General features: G+C 46.9%; 1 protein-coding gene across 12 annotated transcripts in view; it reads right to left on the bottom strand.

Annotated features, from left to right (window-relative positions):
- Window positions 1-19,298, bottom strand: part of KIAA1217 — a 326,913-nt gene that overhangs the window by 18,002 nt on the left and 289,613 nt on the right. For 8 of the 12 annotated variants that reach the window (XM_082647790.1, XM_082647787.1, XM_082647781.1 and 5 more), the window contains 7 exons: window positions 14,954-15,129; window positions 10,873-11,003; window positions 10,235-10,382; window positions 7,375-7,804; window positions 4,833-5,016; window positions 2,905-3,068; window positions 1,957-2,115 (listed from right to left, as the gene is read on the bottom strand). In XM_082647790.1, coding sequence (XP_082503916.1) covers window positions 1,957-2,115; window positions 2,905-3,068; window positions 4,833-5,016; window positions 7,375-7,804; window positions 10,235-10,382; window positions 10,873-11,003; window positions 14,954-15,129 — 1,392 coding nt within the window. The remainder of the gene's footprint in view (window positions 1-1,956; window positions 2,116-2,904; window positions 3,069-4,832; window positions 5,017-7,374; window positions 7,805-10,234; window positions 10,383-10,872; window positions 11,004-14,953; window positions 15,130-19,298) is intronic. The other 4 variants (XM_082647780.1, XM_082647784.1, XM_082647782.1 and 1 more) reach the window with 2 other exon arrangements.

Below are 19,298 nucleotides of genomic sequence, written 5' to 3'. Positions count from 1 at the left end.
GTATGCCCCCACCAGTGTCTTTGACCCCACAGTGAGCCACAGCCACCCCCCAACCTCTCCAGGAGACCCTCCAAGACTAGCAGGTAGGTCTGGCCCAGGCTCCTATGAAGTCACTGCTTTCTCCCTGGGTTCCAGAGGGCACAAGACCTTGTGTGCGCCCTCCAAGAATGAAGTTTCCATTTCCCCCAGTCCTGTGGAGTTCCTGCGACCAAGCCCCACTGGCCTTCAAAGCCAAATGCTCTGGGATCTCCTCCTCCCAATTCTAGACCCCCAGGCTGGGGAGCCTGATGTGGGACTCAGAACTCTCACTTTTGTGGGAGACCCTCTGCACTATAATTATTTTCCAGTTTGTGTGTCGCCCACTGAGTGGGTATGGGATTTGACTTTGTTGTGATTGTGCCCCTCCTACTGTCTCGTTGTGGCTTCTTCTTTATCTTTGGATGTAGTATATCTTTTTTTGGTAGGTTCCACTCTTTTTTGTTGATGGTTGTTCACCAGTCAGTTGTGACTTTGGTGTTTTTGTGAAGTGAGCTAACGTCCTTCTACTCCACTATCTTGTTCTTTCTCCCTCCATATTTGTTACTTATACCATAATTTGGGGGCAAATGCTACAATGAATGGCCCCAGCATCTGCCTACACATCTTAGGAGAAGCACCAATGCCCAGCAACATGTAGCCCTGACATACCAGTGTCTTAGTCAGAGGGCCCTCAGTGGATAACTGATGGAGGCCTCCATGCTCTCAACTGTTCCATGAGTCAGTAACTTTATAAATCTATGGTTCCTAAGAATGAAATTCTCTGACCAATCTAAAAACCTGTAAGCAAACTGTGTGATGGAGGGGATGTCTCAGGCCAGTCTGAGTTTTAATGGGGCTGGACAGGGCTCACGCATGTGACAAGTAAACCAGCAGCCCTGTTTTCCCTGGAAAACCCAAGGTGCTTAATGTTGGCAATTACTTCCATGGGAAGCAGAGCAGAAGAGTTGAGGTGGAAGTGACATGGTCAGAATGTTCTCCCTCCTCCAAATGAAGAAGGCAGATCCCTGGGCCTGCACAAAATCATCGGTACCTTAGACAAAATCATCGGTACCTTAGTGAACATGTGCTGGAGCCCGAAGGAGGTCGTGACCTGACCATCAAATTGGCAAAATATCCTACGTTAACTCATGGATCAAAATGAAATACTTTATGAACAGACTGTCGTCCAGGAATTGTGTTTTATGACTGATTAGACGAGGTTTTAGAATGTACACCGAGGGCAGATTCACACCATGATCTGAATGTGGGATGAGCTTTGGGTGTAGCCCTGTACCCCCTCCTTAGTCCTAGGAGTAGACTGTGGCAATTAGTTAACACATAAAAATCTAAAAGTAAAGTACCATTTCTCAAATAGAACAAAGAAGACGGGAAACAAAATTATTAAGCTTTTTGGAATCCCTGAAAAGATGACATTGACACTGACTGGAAACTTGGTATGGAGGACAGACGGGCCACGTGATTCCAGGCCTGTCATTCTAAGAATTAAAGCCAAAGAAGGGGACACCCCTTGAAGGGGGCTTTACTCAGTCCTTGGGAAGACAGGACAATGGCTGGTATTTCTAATCCCCATCTTAAGTGCTTTTAAAATGAAGCAGGGACTATTTTCACACTGAAAGAAAGGAAAGGAAAGGCAATCCTAGCAGCCAGAGCTAGGAAAGCTTGGGATTGATTTTTTGGTATAAACTTTCTGAGTTGTTTTGTGCAATGGTCATTCCTTACACATGTCTTAAAGGTGCCTGAGAGCCTAGTTCAGTGCCACCTTGGAAAAGTGGAGGCCAAGGCCAGAGATGCAGCTTACATGGCCCAGGGGCATGGGGCTCTTCCCCAGCCCTCTCTAGCTAATGAACTGGTGTCAGACACAACCAGAATCCCAGATGGGAAGGGCAGGCGGCCACGTCAGTTACCGCATCCACATACCTGGAGTTCTGCCATGATTTTGTCTCCTTCTTCTTCCTCCTCATCCTTTAAGGAGGAAGTGACAGGTGGTGGTGACGGGGCCCAGGCTGAAGCAGGCTCCTCTGCTGGACACTTTGTGGCTCTAGCCTGCAGGCTTGGTCCAGCATCTTCACTGCTTGCCTGAGAAAGAGTCAAACCACAGATACTGGCTTAACACCCCCAGGTGCTGGCAAAAGAGGGACAGATCGCAAAAGAATACACGTTCTCTCACTGCCTGGTGCACTGGCTTCCTGGCTCTTCAAATCAAGCTGAAAGGCTGCTTTGTCTACTTGCATTTAGTTTGGGTTTTTCTTTGCCCAAGGTGTCATTCTGGCAAACGGATTGAAGAATTATAATAAGACTGTAACTTCAGTGCCTTTAAGAAAGGCCCTCCTTGGAAATTGTATTTTACATTGAACATACATGACACAACTTGCCAGGTTAAGTGGAAGTTAAAGCTCTCTGAACCTCTTTCTGAAGACTCCCACAGCTATGTTAGCTAATCTCAGTTACCTCTGTAAGATGATCTTCCTTTGGCTCGCCCCTCAGGCCCCCGTTTTCAATCTCAGTGTGCTTTGCTGGGGAAGTAGCTGGTGATTTGCATTTCACATACAGTTAAAAGTCAAGGAAGGATACAACTCCTGGTGCTCAGTCTAGTCCTAGAGCACTGGCTGACATTTTCCCATCTGTGCAATTTCGTGCAATGGTCATTCCTTACACATGTCTTAAAGGTGCCTGAGAGCCTAGTTCAGCGTCACCTTGGAACACAGTGCCGCCTAGTCCAACGGCACTTCCTTGGAGACCTAGTTTATTCTCTACTTCTCTTCTCTGCCTCACTACTTTTTATGTTCTAAATGAGAGCAGAGAAGACTTTGTCTACGGGCAGCATCTGAACCCAGAGACAGTTTACCAGGGCTTCACCCATCAGACCTTTGTGGTGGCACTCTCCTTCCTGCTGGTGTAGACCACATCGCCGGACCTCGTGGTGGTGAGCCCCGATCCTGGCAGGTAGCTCCTCCGTGGAGGTGGGGGAGGACGAGGCGGGGACTTAGCCCCCAGCTTGTCCAAGTCCTGTTCTGAATTTGGAGGGTCTTCTGGAAAACAGTGTGTCATTGCAAAATCATCTTTCGAGATAACATCCAGAAAGTCCAATGTATTTCTAGAAACTTGATGCAATCTGACTGAAAAATTTCTCTATTCTCTTCATAGTGCAATAACTGAAAATACAGGCCCTGAAGCAGAAAGGCCCTGCACAAGTTAATTAACCTCTCTCTGCCTCAGTTTTCCCATCTGTTAAACGCGTATTCTAATAATATCATCTCCACCAGGGTGTTGTGAAGATCAAATGGGCTTGATATACATAAAGCATTTAGAAGAGTGCTTGGCTTATAGTAAATGCTATGCAAGTATTACCTATTATTATTAAACAAATCTCTTGTTACCCCAAAAAGTTGAGTGTTACTTGGAGAGATGAAGGGTCAGAGCTCCCTGCATGGCTTGCAGAGCCTTCATCCCTGAGTCTGGAAAGCAGTGTTGGCAGGAAGGATTCATGGAGAGGAGGTTAGAGTAGAATCTGGCCCAGGAAGAGCCAGAGGCAGAAGGTGTCAGTGGACAAGTCAGGGAGAAAGTGGATCGTTTTGGTCACGGTTATGTGGTTAGAAAAGGTTCTCTGCTAAGAAAAGGAGGCAGCAAATGCAGAAATGAGAGAATTACAAATCAGTATTGACACCAAAGGTTGGGAGATGAAGCTGTCTGCTGAGCTTTCCCCAGAAAAATGCCCCCCAAAAGGCATTTCTCTCTCAAAACGGAAAGAGCTTCACTCCTGCCCTTTACCAACATTCTTCACTTCAGCCTTTTACCAACACTCTAAGAGCTTACAAAAGTGGTAAAACAAGAAATTCGGGATCAGAGCTTCCAGCTGGCCTCTGTCCCAACTCTGGGGACACACAGGCCTGCCTGGCCTCCCAGGAGTGTGTGTGTCTTTTCTGAGCAACTGAAACAGAGTTGTTTAGAGGAGGTGCTTGAGGACTTCCTGCTGAAAGTTGTAATGAAGATTTGGCTAAGTCATCAGGGTGACAAGCCAGTGATTATCTGTAGTGGGCGGTCCCTGTCTTATGTAGAGGGTGCCAGGTCACAGGGCACCAGCACCACTGGGACGTGTCTTGTCCTAGGCCGGCAGCTTGGCCTCGGGATGGCTGCCTCTGGGGAACGGGCACAGGCTGATGGGCTCTGGTCTCCCTCTCATGTGTAATGACAAGGGCTCCCTCTTTGACCAACTTGAGATACACTGTCCGTAATTTTAAGATGAGAATAAGGCACACGGTTTGTAATTGGCTGAAGATTTAGCAGGTTAAGTTTTTTAACAGCTTTTTTGTATTATTATTGACACACTGATGCTTAATTTCCATAGTTTCGGTTGGTTAAATATACCATCTAATAATTTTGATTTAAAAAATGCGATTTCTCCTTGTGATCTAATATCCCTATAAAAGCCGACGTTTTCTAAGAAAACCTCTCAATTTAAACGCAGGTCTCATATTCTCCCAGCTGGTGCTGTGAAGGGTCATAAATTCGTAGGAAAGGCAGAAACTGGGGAGCTACATTCTTCCTTAGTGAGCATTGTTCTAGATCCCTAACGCAGAACACAGTTTCCCTATTATGTTTATAACTAAAAAGTAGTAGTCAATAAAACAACAAAAACTAGTAGGGAGGCTCTAGGGACACCTGGGGCTTGCTTCTCCAATTAATTTTCTTCTTTTAATTGATGAGGTTTTTAGGAAGTGAGAGACTGTGCCTATGTGGGCGGCACCGCACTGACCCGAGGGTGAGCAGCTCACAAAGCTCTGGGAGCGCCTTACCTGAAGGTTCTAGCTTGTCCACTGGAGCATCGCCCTTTGGCTGTGGGCCCGAGGCTGGCGGCATCTCCAGGTTTGGAATTGACTTCATAATATTGGCCTGGGCTTCTTCTAGGAGCTTCTCAAACTCTTTTCCGTTATAGTGGTCCAGATTTTGCCTTTTCTCTTCCCATTTCCTTTCTGCTTTCTGAAGGACAACAGCAAGTAAAGAAAGTTTTGAGATTGCATGTCGGGGTGGGAGGAAGTATAACACAGTTGAAGTGTTGGTAAAGTGATGCTCTGGTTTCTGTGTCCAGAGACACTTCTGCACATCAGACAAACCTGACCCTTGTGCTGTCTGCTACATGTTTTAAACGGGCTGCCACTGAAGCCCAAGTGGTATTCATTCACAGAGAGGCGCGCTCAGAAACCCAACCATTCATTCATTCACTTATTACTGAGCGCTTACTACATACTCGCCAGCACTCACGGCAGGGACACAGGGATATATGCATTCAAAGGCATGTATCCCATAACTAAGGTTTTGTTTTTCTACACTGAGTTTTCGTTGTAGAGGAGATGTTCAAAGAAACAGAAACAAACACCAAAACACTCACTAATCCTATGTCTTAGTTCCACTGCTGTCAAAGAATTGCTATATGATCTTCTGGGTCACATTCTCCTGTTTACAAAATGAGGGGCTATTGAGATATCTCTAAGCTCCATCAGGTTCTACAGGAGGGAGAAATATATAAAATGCATTTTTAAATACCCGTACATTTTTTTAAAGAGCATTTTCCTGTGATTTTGAGATGCCACATTAATCATTCCAGGAGGACAGAGTGGAAATGAGCACCAGGATTAGTGGAACCCCATAATGTCAGGGTTGGAGAAGACCCAGGAGATCACGGAATCAATCTATTTTACACGCGAGAACACTGGGGCCCAGTGAGACGAAGGATCTGCCCGAGATTCACTCGCTATGAGTAACAGCCACCACTGTCACCATCCTTATCCTCCTCTAGTTTTCCTTCGTAGCACTTCTTATCACCAGAGCCTGGGCTTGGTCCCTTCTGTTCACTGCCAACCCCAGAGCCTATGAAGGCCTGGCACATACTAGGACTCAGTAACATCTTTGGAGTGGATGAAGCGCCGTAGCAGAGCTGTCAGGAAGACTCAGGCCTCCTTATCGTGGATCAGAGCATTTCAGAGATGACTTGTAAGTGTGCCATCAAAACTTACTTAAAATATACACGTAACAATGGTAACTATGCCTAGTGGGTTCTCAATAGACATTTTTTCAATAAAAGAATCATCCTACTGACATCCTTTAAATGTAGAGATGTTTGAAGTGGTAAATCCACTAATTTTCAGGAGGAAATATGTTTTTGGTCCCCTCCCTGACTCTGATAGGCAGAATCATCATCAGCCAATCACACTCCACCCCATCTTATGCATTCTGTAAGCAGCTAACTTGGATTAGGGGGCACAGCCACTGACTGGAGCAGAGGGGAGCTACCTAGTATTCAGAGGCCCAGTGGCCATGACTGTGGCCTTAGTGGTTTTAAGAGGTCCATCTCCTCCTGAAACCAGAGTTATCTGCTGCTGACTTGCAAGAGAGGCAGGAATGCTTAGGACCAGGTGGCTAAGGACACAGTGATGAGTGGAGGAAACATTTTAGGGAAGAGGAAGGAGAGAGCCAGGGAAACGCAATGTGCTGCTTGAGCACCTATACCAGCTCTTGAAAAGAATATTTAAGAACACAGCAAGTTTTCTCTCTACATTATGTGACCTTGAGACCTTCTTTCTCCTTCCTTCTGAGACCCACTACCTTAATCTATTCTGCCTATTGTTTCCAGATTAATTTTCTGAAGATGCCATTTTTTTTTATCACTGGTCCAAGCTACAGCATTTCTCTGATACCCATGAAATGAACCTTGGCCCCATGGGGATGGTGAGTCAGCTGCCCCAAACCAGCTTCCAGCCTGTTCTGCCAGCCTTGTCTCCTTTCTTGTTCCACTTAAACTGGTTTATCCAAGGTCCAGCCTTTGCCCCAGGATCCCGCTATCCTAGAATGTTCTTCCCACCCTCTGCTTACCCAGATTCTACTTCATCTTCAAGGTCACTGGCAAACCCTCCCCAGCTCACACTGGCTTGGGAGGGCTGAGTGTTACCCTTCTTCCCACCAGCATGGTCACCGATATCAGCAATGGTGGGAGTCTCTGCACCACAGAAATTGGCAGACACTACAAAGGAGGCTTCTCCCATTAGAATGCCGGTTGTGCAACACTTAGCCGCACACCACTGCCTCACCTTCCTACAGGTCGGGCGCCTAAGCCTTGTCTGAAATCTGATGGCCTCTCTCTCAACCTGGCCATTGAAACCCATTTACAGTTTAAAAAAACCGGTATGTATATAAAATAGAAAGATATATATTTTTGATAAAAATATATCTTTGATACACATATGCATTATCTCCACAACCAGACTGTACACACTCTTGGAAGGAAAGGACCACATCCTTTCCTCCTTTATGGAATTACGAAAAATCGAAATAGGACTCTACCTCGATAGACACTGCCCTGTTCTTGGCACTCACACTGTGGATTTCGTCCATGAACAGGCTCTGCACGGAGGAACCATTCCCGGGCATCTGCGGGGACTGCAGAGCTGAGGTCACCTCCTGTGTGACAGCGGGAGGGCTGGCCGGGTGAGGCCCGGGCCCCCCTGGCAAGTGCTGGGCAGGGTTCAGCAGCGCGGAGGAGAGCTGGGACGGCTGGATGACCACAGGAGAGCTCTGAGCGTGGTGAACCGTCAAGGGCACCACTTCCGACTTCACGTCGCCGGGGACGCCTGCACCGGGGAGGGGCTGGCCCGAGGCGCGGGGAGCCTCCTCCTGGGCCTTCAGGACTTCTGCGGCCGTGGCCTTTTCCATCACGACATACTGTGCGGCCTGGGCTGCATCTGTGCCTTTCAAGAGCCCATCAGTGACATGCCTGGGAGAAACCACGCACAGCAGCATGAACTGGTGAACTAGGTAATGTGCATTTTAGTTGTATGGTATGCTTGAGTGCTGTGTCATCCCAAAGCCAGGCACGACTGTGTTGCAAAATTAAGATTCTAAAACCCGGAGTAGCAGCTTAGAGTTGAGGGTTCCCATAGCAACCTAACTGCCTCCTCGTTATCTCCGGCTGCTGCTTGCCTACTTTTTCCCTCAGGACATGGTCTGTCTTCCCCTTTCCACGTGCACTGTCGTGTCCAGACTGGGGGGTGGTGACATCAAGTGGACACACGATTCTAACAGTAACTCCTGCACCCGATCCAGGCCTGGGCAGCTCTCCTAGATGCTCGGTTCTAACCCAAAGCTTCCTAAACCCTCCATTCTCTCCTCCTTTCACTGCTCCATGTCTTGGGAGGTGGTTTATATGCCAGTTCCCTTTGCTTTGCTCTTCCTACAGCTCAGCCTGGTGCCATCTGGCTGCCCCACCCGGACTTGGGCAGCCTTTCTGCAACATCACGAGTGACTTCGAATCTAACCGCCGGGTTAGTCCTCCTCTGCTTGGGGGGCGGGGTCATTGATTCTGTCTGTCCACCTCCACCCATGGTCCAGCGGCAAAGACATGACCTTCGGGGTCAGACAGGCTTGTGTTTGAGTATCGGTTCTGCCCTGTTCTAGCTCTGCAAGGCCGGGAACTTCACCTCTGTGAGCCTCAGATACTTTTCTGGAGATTATAATAGTGACGGTGACAGTGCTGTTCAATGTCTTCCTCGGGGCTCGGTGCTACGATCAATGTAGTTACATGTAAGACTCTGTCACACATGGCACTCGGCCCATAATTTTTAATTAGTCCCTCATTCCCTTCTTAGCAAAATGCTTTTTGATTGGAAAGAAGACATTGCTTTCTACGACTCTCCTCTTCTACTCACTTGTTTCTTTTGCTCTTTACCTACCCCGTCCCTTCAATCCCAAATCCCTAAGGGTCTCTTTCCTCCTTTCCTTCTCATTCTATCATAGGCATTGCTTCCATTTTCAGTAATCACCTTCATGAAGGCGACTTCCAACTCTAAACCTCTCCTCCCTCCGAGTTAGGCAGGGACTCCCTTAACTCTAAGTGCCTCATGGGCAGCTCTGTTTTGCTATCCTTCCAGCACCTCAAATTCAGCATGTACCAAATCCCTTCCGCTAAGTTGCTCTGAACTGTGACTGTCACCCGCTCTGTCTTCTCTATCAGGCACCAGGACATGTGCCTGTCCTTGGGGTCGTGCATATTCCTACCTACCTTCTTGTGTCTTCCACAGTGCTGCGTACAGCATGTGATACCGGGAAGATACCAAGGAAAGATCAATAGTATAAAGGCCTGTGATGAGCAGCTAATATTTCTTCTATTTTTATTGTTAAAGTTACTTAACGGGCTTTATCTATCATTCCCACCACTGAGCATTTATGGGACACAAAGTCCTATAACATTCAAGACACACAATCCCATCTGTTTTTAGATGGAGATAAGACAAATACTGAGCTTCATCTGTGCTGGCTCTAAAATTTTTTAAAAATTGTTTTTCAGGGAAGAGAAGGGAGGGTGGGCAACGTTACCAGCCAGCCTGCTCCCTCTTTAAACACTTAATAAGGATGGTTTGCTTTAGGCTTTGTGGGTGGGTTACCACATTTAGGTAAGAGCTTAGTTAAGAATTCTTTGAACATATTTTTATCCTACAGGAAGGAAAAGTTCACTCTGGCAATTTTAAATGAGGGAACTTGTGAGAAAGTGCAATTCGGGTACAACTTGTTCCTGTGCCCAGGCAGACGAGGTCTCTGCAGGAAGAGGCCTCTTGTTGTTCTAATTCAGATTATTTTTGGCATCCTGGAACTTACACAGGTGATTATAGTGCGCTCTGTAGTCTTAGCATCTCAAGAGGTTCTTTTTGACGTCACTGTTACAAGAATGCAGTTAATAATTCATCTAAAGTCAACTGCGCATTTCACATATTTCTCCTACAAACCTGATCAAAAGATTATAGTGATTAAAGATTATTAGTGATTAAAATTCTCCCAAGAATTTATATTCTGCTTGTGACCTGCTCTCAAATCTGGTCCAAGATCTAAGGGGTAACATCTTTGTAATTTCCAAGTTCTACTTAAAAAAAAAAAAAGGAAAATTCAGGACTGCCACTACTGGGAAGACTGGGAAGTGGTTCATGTGTGGTAGTCGTGTCTGTTTCCCACGTGGGAAAGGAAGTTTTATAAGGGCAGGGGTCCTGTTTATTATTATATTCTTGACACCTACCACCACCAGGGCTGGAGCAGACAATGTCCAAATACGGCTGACTGCCTGGCTGTGAGATCAGAACCAACAAGAAGTCTGGCGTCAAACTATCAGTTCTCACCCCAGCCCCGCCCCCCCACCAGCCCAGGAAGCCGCGGTCACCTGCGCAGCATGGTCAGGGCGTCGGTCATGCCTCGCACTCTCTGCAGGAGACTGTCCAGCCTGTGCGGCTCCTCCTTCAGAAACCGCACGGCCTCCACTTCTATGCGCAGGATGGCTCGCATCTTGTTTTGTAAGGTTGGAAATTCTCCTGCGGGCCAAGAGCAGCTGGTGAGCTGTATGAAAAAGCCAGAGCAGCAAGCCCCCTGTGCCGAGCCCCAACTCTGGACAGGGCTGAGAAGCGCAGGGTTCACCCACCACAGGGCAGCTCACGTGCCTTGAGGCCGAGCTGGGCCCAGTGTGACCTGGGCCAAGGCAGAGCCCCAGGCCTCATTTCCTGCCTGTATGTCTGGGATAAGCTCACGCGCCCCTTGGGTTGTGTTTAATGAATTTGGTACAGGTGCCTGGTGCACTGTACTTAAGAGTCATTCAGTCCTAAATATTACAGCCACCACTAAAGTATCAGCTCCCAGAAGACAGGCAGTGATGTATCCCAAGTGCCCAGAACAGTGCCTGGCACACGGAGGTGTTGGATGAGCACCTGCCCATGTGCATGAATGAATCCTTCACCGTCTGATGGATTTTCAAACACGCCAGGAAACAGGCTTCAGACTCCTCCCCCCCGCAAGGAGGACACTCACCTTTCAGGGAAGCTACTGCCTCTCCCACCTGGTGCAGGAGGAAAGCCCCGTCTTCCACGTCTTTTAGAGTAACCGCGCGGCTGGCCAAGGCAGAGTCCTTCTTTAAATCTTCAACGAAGTCTTCCAGGTCACTGGGGGGAGGGCAAACCACAGATGGAGTGAACGCTGGGGCCTTCAATAAGGACAGTGCAGGAGCAGAGGGACCCCTGAGCCTCACCGCCTGGCCTCCCCTCCTGCACCGCGTCCTGGCCGCTCCCTCCACGCCCACGGAGGCGACGGAAGCAGCTGGTACAGGAGTAGCTTGGTTTGGCTTAAGATATTCTGCTGTGGTATGAGGCAGGTGCGAGGCCGTTTTCCCGGGGCTGTCCACGGGGAGGCCCAGGTTGGCCGCCTGTCTGACCAAGGACCCCCTCTTCGTTTTCAGTGTTGCTGATGCCAACTAAGGGAGGGTGTGTGCACTCTGCGATGTGACAGAGGAGAAAGAGGAACGGAGGGGGCAGGAGGAGGAGCCCGGACGGCTTTAGGTCCGGCTTCTCAACCTTGGCACTTGGCCTTTGGGCTCAGGTAATTCTTTTCTGTGTGTGGGGCCTGTCCTGTGCACTGTAGGATGTTTAACAGCGCCCCTGGCCTCGACACACTAGATGCTGGGAGCAGCAACTGCATGCCGACAAACTGGACAACCTAGAAGAGGGACAAATTCTTACAAAGGTACAACCTTCCAAGACTGAACCAGGAAGAAACAGAAAATATGAACAGACCAATCACAAGCACTGAAATTGAATCTGTGATTAAAAATCTTCCAACAAACAAAAGTCCAGGACCAGATGGCTTCACAGGTGAATTCTATCAAACATTTAGAAAAGAGTTAACACCTATCCTCCTGAAACTATTTCAAAAAATTGCAGAGGAAGGAACACTCCCAGACTCATTCTATGAGGCCACCATTACCCTGCTACCAAATCCAGGCAAAGATACCACAAAAAAGAGAACTACAGGCCAATATCACTGATGAAAATAGACGCAAAAATCCTCAACAAAATACTAGCAAACCGAATCCAACAGCACATTACAAGGATCATACACCATGATCAAGTGGAATGTATCCCAGGGATGCAAGGAATGTATCCCAGGGATGCAAGGATTCTTCAGTATCCACACATCAATCAGTGTGATACACCACATGAACAAATTGAAGAATAAAAACATATGATCATCTCAATACATGCAGAAAAAGCTTTTGACAAAATTCAACACCCACTGATGACAGATGCCAGTAGCAACCTCCCCTACTTGTGACGAACAAGAATGTCGGCAGGCACTGTTAAATGTCCTTAGGGGAGGGGAACGAACTTGCCCCTGACCGAGAACCTCTGGTTTATACCAATTGTCCTGTCAATAAGGACTGAGTGTCCTCTCCAGGCTACAAAGAGAAGAAGTGATCACAGATCTGATTTCTGGGGTGTGTGTGCACACACTTACACACACCTCTTAGGGTACTGCCAGTTCCAATAGAACTAAATTAAGGTCTCCTACTTCAACAGACAAACACACCAATAATAACATCCTGTCGCCTCGGCCCATTAATAACCCCACCCTAGATGGGGTGCATCCTTGCAGTTTGCCTGTAAGTCCAACAACAGAAAAACCCCTCTTAAAGAAACAGGAAAAGCGCTTTGATTTGAAGAACCACTAGGTGGCAGTAAGCGAACATCTAGTCCACTGCCAGAGCCTTGAGTGTGCTCGGGTAGGCAGCAGGTTGAGAAAAGTACAAACTTCCAGTTATAATATAAATAAGTACTCGGGGGTGTAATGTACAACACGATAAATATAATTAGCACTGCTGTAGGTTATATATGAAAGCTGTTAAGAGAGGAAATCCTGAGTTCTTATCAGAAGGAAAAAATGTTTTTTTCTATTTCTTTAATTTTGTATCTTTATGAGATGATGGATGTTCACTAAACTTACTGTGGCCATAGTTGCAAGATGTGTGTAAGTCAAATCATTACGCTGTACTTAAACTCTTACAGTGATGTATGACAATTACATCTCAATTAAGCTGGAAGGAAAAATAATTGGCAATTCTATAAAAATATTAAAAGGCTATGTTTTTTTAAAAGAACTTTTCAAGAAGAACCTTGAGATGTAGTTGTAGACAATCGGGCTGTCGCAGAAATGTTTCAGACAAATAATAGCCTTTTTACCTCATGGTGGGTGATTAACTGTCTGTCTATAAAGGCATGAACTAAATAAAAATTAAGAGGCTGCTCTTTTTTTTTGCGGTACGTGGGCCTCTCACTGTTGTGGCCTCTCCCGTTGCGGAGCACAGGCTCCGGACGCGCAGGCTCAGCGGCCATGGCTCACGGGGCCAGCCGCTCCGCGGCATGTGGGATCTTCCCGGACCGGGGCACGAACCCGTGTCCCCCGCATCGGCAGGCGGACTCTCAACCACTGCGCCACCAGGGAAGCCCCAGAGGCTACTCTTGAGATGATGCACGGTCGTCAAATTCTCTTCTTCAGGAAAATAATAACTCAAAGTGATTTCTTCCTTTAGGCTGCTACTGAGAGGGGTATTCTAATTCTAATCAGGCACATTGGGTTGGCAAATAGGTGATAGAGCACAGCACTCTCCATCGTGTTGTAGGCTTCTGGTGATTCTGGTCATGAAAAGAATTTGGAAGCTGCTCCCTTACAGTCCCATTTTGGGAGGTTTAAGCTTTCCAGGAAACGAGAGAATTACCTATATACAATGGAATACTACTCAGCCATAAAAAAGAGTGAAAATTTTGCCATTTGCGGCAACATGGATGGACTTGGAGGGCATTATGCTAAGTGAAACAAGTCAGAGAAAGACAAGTACTGTATGATATCACTTATAGGTGGAATCTAAAAAATACAACTAACTAGTGGATATAACAGAAAAGAAACAGACTCACAGATACAGAGAACAAACTAGTGGTTACCAGTGAGGCGGGGAGGGGGGAACGTAAGGGTCGGGGAGTAAGAGGTACAAACTAGTGGGTGAAAGATAGGGTACAAGGATGTACTGCACAACATGGGGAATAAAGCCAATATTCTGTAATAACTATAAATGGAGTATAACCTTTAAAAACTGTATAAAACATTTAAAAAATAATTTAAAAAAAGCCTTTATGAAACTCAGAAAAAAAATACCAACACTAGAAGAACCCACGCAAATGATTATTCATTATACTAAAAGGTGAAATTGTTCTATGATACATCCTCATCGCATAACAAAACATACATTAACATAAAAGATGGGCCTGCCCCAGTGACGGGGGCGTAATAAAACTCTGCTCATTTCAATAGTGGGACTTGATAGATGCTTTCAATAAGAACCTCACAGAAGATGGGTAACATTCAAGGAAGCATCTTTCATTCTGGATCAGACATACTTTACATTTAAATTCTTCTTTTGTGATTTTAACTACCGTCGAATAATAGGAGGATAACTTTGGCGCTGTGTTATTTTGGCTATTAGTTTTAATTTATTGAGATTAAATGCAGACTTCCCATTTATCATTGGATTGTGCAACTGGCTCCTCTTAATTTTAGGCATTGCCAAGCCCTATAGAACAGTGTGATGCTCTGGCTTCAAAGAGACTAGCTCAGGGCTTCCCTGGTGGCGCAGTGGTTGAAAGTCTGCCTGCCGATGCAGGGGACGCGAGTTCGTGCCCCGGTCTGGGAGGATCCCACATGCCGCGGAGCGGCTGGGCCCGTGAGCCATGGCTGCTGAGCCTGCGCGTCCGGAGCCTGTGCTCCGCAACGGGAGAGGCCACAACAGTGAGAGGCCCGCATACTGCAAAAAATATATATAATTAAAAAGAAAAATAAAGAGACTAGCTCAGACTCCCAAGGATTGTTGAATTTCCTGGGCCTGGATGGAGGGGCACTAGCTAAGTGTCCATGGATACCCAGAACCAGCAGAACTCTAACTGTACACAGTAGGTGCTCAATAAAGAAAGAGGCTCAGAACACCGTCTAGGAAGGGCCTCCTCCTTGGCAAAGACAGGCTTGCCTTCCAGGTTGAGCAGCTAAGCACGCAACAAGGGACTGCACTCACCACAACTTCCGGACAACCTTTTCCTCCTCGTGCAGGTACTTCTGCCTCTCCTGTTCCACCAGGACCCGCTGTCGCTGCACAGGGTCCTCCAGTCTCTTCAACGTTTCAATCACTTTGCTGTTGATTTCCTGCTCAGCCTTCCTCATCATCGCCCTCAGCAGCTCCTGGTTCTGCAGCTGTTGGACAAAAGAAACCACCCTCCGTTGGCTCTGAGGGCTGCCACGGGGGTGCCGGGGGTGCCTGACACGCTCCAGGCGCGGGTTTGGATAAAGAGCCCCACAGCTGAATCTCTCTTTATTTCAGTGAGAGAGGGAAGGGAGCACAGACCGTATATAATCTTGCGGCTTCAGCCAACGTCCAAGTTTTAGCAGTCAACTGACAACCAGACTTCCACGTCCCTGTCTGCCAAAAAAAACAGGGTCCTTTCTGTACGCTGGTAGTGCATCCTGGTAATGGGTGTAAAGCCTCACTGACGTGTTTTCCTAGGGAGAGCCAAGAGTACCAGCTGTGGAGCCAAGCTGACTTTGGATCAAACCCTACACCCTCTCCCAGATGCACTGAGAGACTTTGGGCACATTCCTTATCTCTAAGGATGGGGATTCACTTCCTTTGCCAGGGCTCTTCTGAAAATTAAATGAGATACTGTTTGGTACAGAAAAGTACTCAACGGAAGTTGATTAGAGTGTGGACTACTTCAGCGTATCAGTTAAAAGAGAATCTGTGTCCCTCTTGTTAATGGGTCCATGGACCAAATGCCCTGTAATCACAGACCATCAAAACACAATACTTGAGGATGTGGCAGAGGGAAGGACTGGGGGTTTGGGATTAGTAGATGTAAACTATTCAATATTATATAGAGGATGGATAAACAACAAGGTCCTACTGTATAGCACAGGGAACTATATTCAATATCCTGTGATAAATCATAATGGAAAAGAATATATTAAAAAAAGAATGTGTGTGTGTGTATAACTGAGTCGCTTTGCTGTACAGCAGAGATGGGCACAACACTTTAAATCAACTATACTTCAATAAAAAAATAAAATAAAAAACTCCCAAAACACAGAACTTGATGTTGACGGTGGCAATGATAATTTCCAGACGAGCCCAAGGCTCTTGGCAATTAACTAATTTCCCTGGATTATACGTAGCTTGCTTGCATACATAAGACCACAATTTCCATATAATTTTCCATGTAGTTTCCAGAGCACTCTTGTTTCTCACCCCAGACTATAGGATGTGTGAGTTTGAATCCACACTTCACAACAATCTAGCCAAACACTTGAGTCCTGTTTCCAACAAGGCGTTAAGTGCTTTCCTGGGGCAGGATAATTTTCTGACAGCACATGCATCAAGTGAGTTCATTCAACCAGCCTCAAAACCAGTAATTATATTATACCTATTCTATTATCTAAAGTTCCCCTGAAATTTCAATTAGCTGTTATTGTTTTCTTCATTTTCTGGTTTCGTGCACTGTGTATCACCTCATAGGGATAATGATGCCTCTGTCAACTGTCCATCATCTGTGCAAACAGAGCGGAAATACCATCTGACCGTGTTACCTACTACCCACTTGAAACCTCATCACGGCTTCCATTTTCTCTGAATAAAATAAAACGTTTCAACACGAACCACTCAAGCGAAACCACCTCATGTTCGAACATCAACATGGCACCACGGTAAGTGGCCATCCAGAGAGGCTGCCTGGGTTCACTTCCGAGTTTTCCCACTTAGTGGGAAATTAGTGTGATTATGTTACAGTAAGTCCCCTACACACAAATCTTCAAGTTGTGAACTTTCAAAGATGCGGACGTGCCCCTGTATGCCAACTGTTGTACTGGACTACTGTACTTCTCAGGGTACTGTACTGTAAGATTAAAAATGTTTTCTTTGAAAAAAAAAAAATGTTTTCTTTGGGCTTCCCTGGTGGAGCAGTGGTTGAGCGTCCACCTGCCGATGCAGGGGACACGGGTTCGTGCCCCTGTCCGGGAAGATCCCACATGCCGCGGAGCGGCTGGGCCCGTGAGCCATGGCCGCTGAGCCTGCGCGTCCGGAGCCTGTGCTCCGCAACGGGAGAGGCCACAGCAGTGAGAGGCCCACGTACCGCAAAAAAAAAAAAAAAAAAAAAAGTAATTTTTTTGGTGTTTTTTATGTATTATTTGTGTGAAATGTATTATAAACCTATTATAGTACAGTATTATATAGCCGATTGTGTTAGTTGGGTACCTAGGCTAACTTTCTTGGACTTACAAACAAATTGGACTTATGAACGCACTCTTGGAACGAAACGCGTTCGTATGTATTAATCTCCCTGTGTCTCTCCAAAACAGAAAAAGGGATAGTAATAGCTCCTATCTCACAGACTGGTAATGGAGCTTCGAGAGGCAATAAAGTGCTTTCAGTCGTGCCCGGCACAAACCGAGCTCTCGGTGCAGATGACCTGTTGTTATCAGGGGGCATCACCCTGGGGGCGGGACCTGCTGGTCTGTCTGGGAGGGAAGCAAATAAAAATGTGCTGCCCTTGGGTTACCTCCTCTGTATGACTCATGATCGTGGTCTCACACTGTTCTTGCTAATAATATCTTTTTATTAAGGTCTTAAAAAAACAGTCAGTCTACTGCTGAAAGGCAACACGTTTGGAGACGATGCACAGACGGCGGCTTCCCCCCATGCTCTCTGCAGCTACCGCTCTGCCCACAAGGCGTCGGGCAGGCGGGCACTTTCCCGCGTCGCCAGCCTCCTTGCACTGTGTGCAGCCGGCACTTTCTCTGCTCTAGCCACAGGACCATCCTTTCAGTTCTTCTGATTGCCCAACCTCCTTTCTGCCACGGGGACTGTGCATGTGCTACTCCCTCTACCTGGTTAATTTCTGCTCTCCACGGAGTCTCCAGGACACACGTGCCTGGCACGTGGCCGGCATTCGATAAATATTTGTTGAACGCGTGAACTGAGTTAAGCAATAATGTTGGTAATAACAGACAATGGAGTATCCAAAGTTCCTTCCCGGATGGTAGAAACGTGGGGTGACCCATGGGCTCAGCTATGCCTCGAGCTCAGTGCGCGTGCCCTGGCTTGCTCTGACTGCAGTTGTTAAACACACACAGTAACATCAGCTGTTATCAAAATGGTACGCTCAAGTTCAATGCCATGTGTCAGGTCCCACAGACCTATTTCCTTTGGGGGTTGAGGGTGAATGGTAATGGATACGTAAGGCACAAATAAGAAGACAATTAAATGTGTCCAAAAAGGACTGATGCCGAGGTCCATCCCCGAAAGATTCTAACTGGTCTGAGGTGCAGCCTTGGCACTGAGAATTTTTTAAAGCCCTTAGATGATTCTGATGTGCCACTAAGGGTGAGCACTGTGGTCTAAGAAAAGGGCTCAGGAATAGACAGATGATGTCACTGTGCCATGCGCTGTGTGGCACGGCCCTCTGCACCTAACCCTCCTGCCCAAGTCTCACAGACAAGCTCCAATGAAGTTATGGTCCAATCAGCAGTGGATATTGACAGTGGCTATGAAGCCAGAAATTATTGCTAGAATATTTCAAATTCTTAAAATTTGAAAGATGGGAGAAGTGAGGCCCTGAGAAGTTAGGATACTTGTTAAGAGTCACTCAGCAGTTGTAGGGGGGGCAGAATCAGCATGAGAACTGGGTCTTTCAAATTCAACCCAGTAATTTTCCAATCGCCATCTGCTAGACACAGTACGACATAGCAATGTCTGCTTTATTCCCAGCCACAAGCAGTTTCTGGCACACGGTAGGTACCCAACACATATCTGAGGTATGAATGACAATACAGTTGACCCTTGAACAACGCAGGCGTGGGGTGCCTACCCTCCACGCAATCAACAATCCGAGTGTAACTTTATAGCCCACCCTCCACAGTCACGCTTCTGCATCCACAGGTCCAATCAACTGCGGATCATAGGTATAACATTTCCGAGATGTCTACAGCCGTATCAGAAGAACACACCTGCATGTGATATTCAAATTATTCAACTGGTAACAGGGTCAGATCACACTCACATTATTCCACTCAAAGCGGAGGCAAGGAGAGGCCTGCCTCGAGTTCCAGGCTGTATGATTTTCCTTCCCAGAAGGAGGGGCTTCCTGGAGCCAGCTAGAGAGAGACGAAACAGGGAATTCCCATAGCACACTGGCTGGCACATGGGCAACAATGAGTTAATCATGAAGGAATAAAGACATACACAGGTTCTCTTGCCACTGTCCCCTGGTCCCCTGCCCGGAGTCCTTACCACTGTCTCTAGGACTTCCACCATGTGTAAAACGCAGTGCTGAAGTGTGCCAACATCTCTCACTAAATGCTTCGGATAAACTAGT

Source organism: Grampus griseus (assembly GCF_964374135.1).
Source record: "Grampus griseus genome assembly, chromosome: 2".
Classification (NCBI taxonomy): Eukaryota; Metazoa; Chordata; class Mammalia; order Artiodactyla; family Delphinidae; genus Grampus; species Grampus griseus.
The sequence above is the reverse complement of the archived record's forward strand: the minus strand, read 5'-3'. Positions and strand labels throughout refer to the sequence as shown.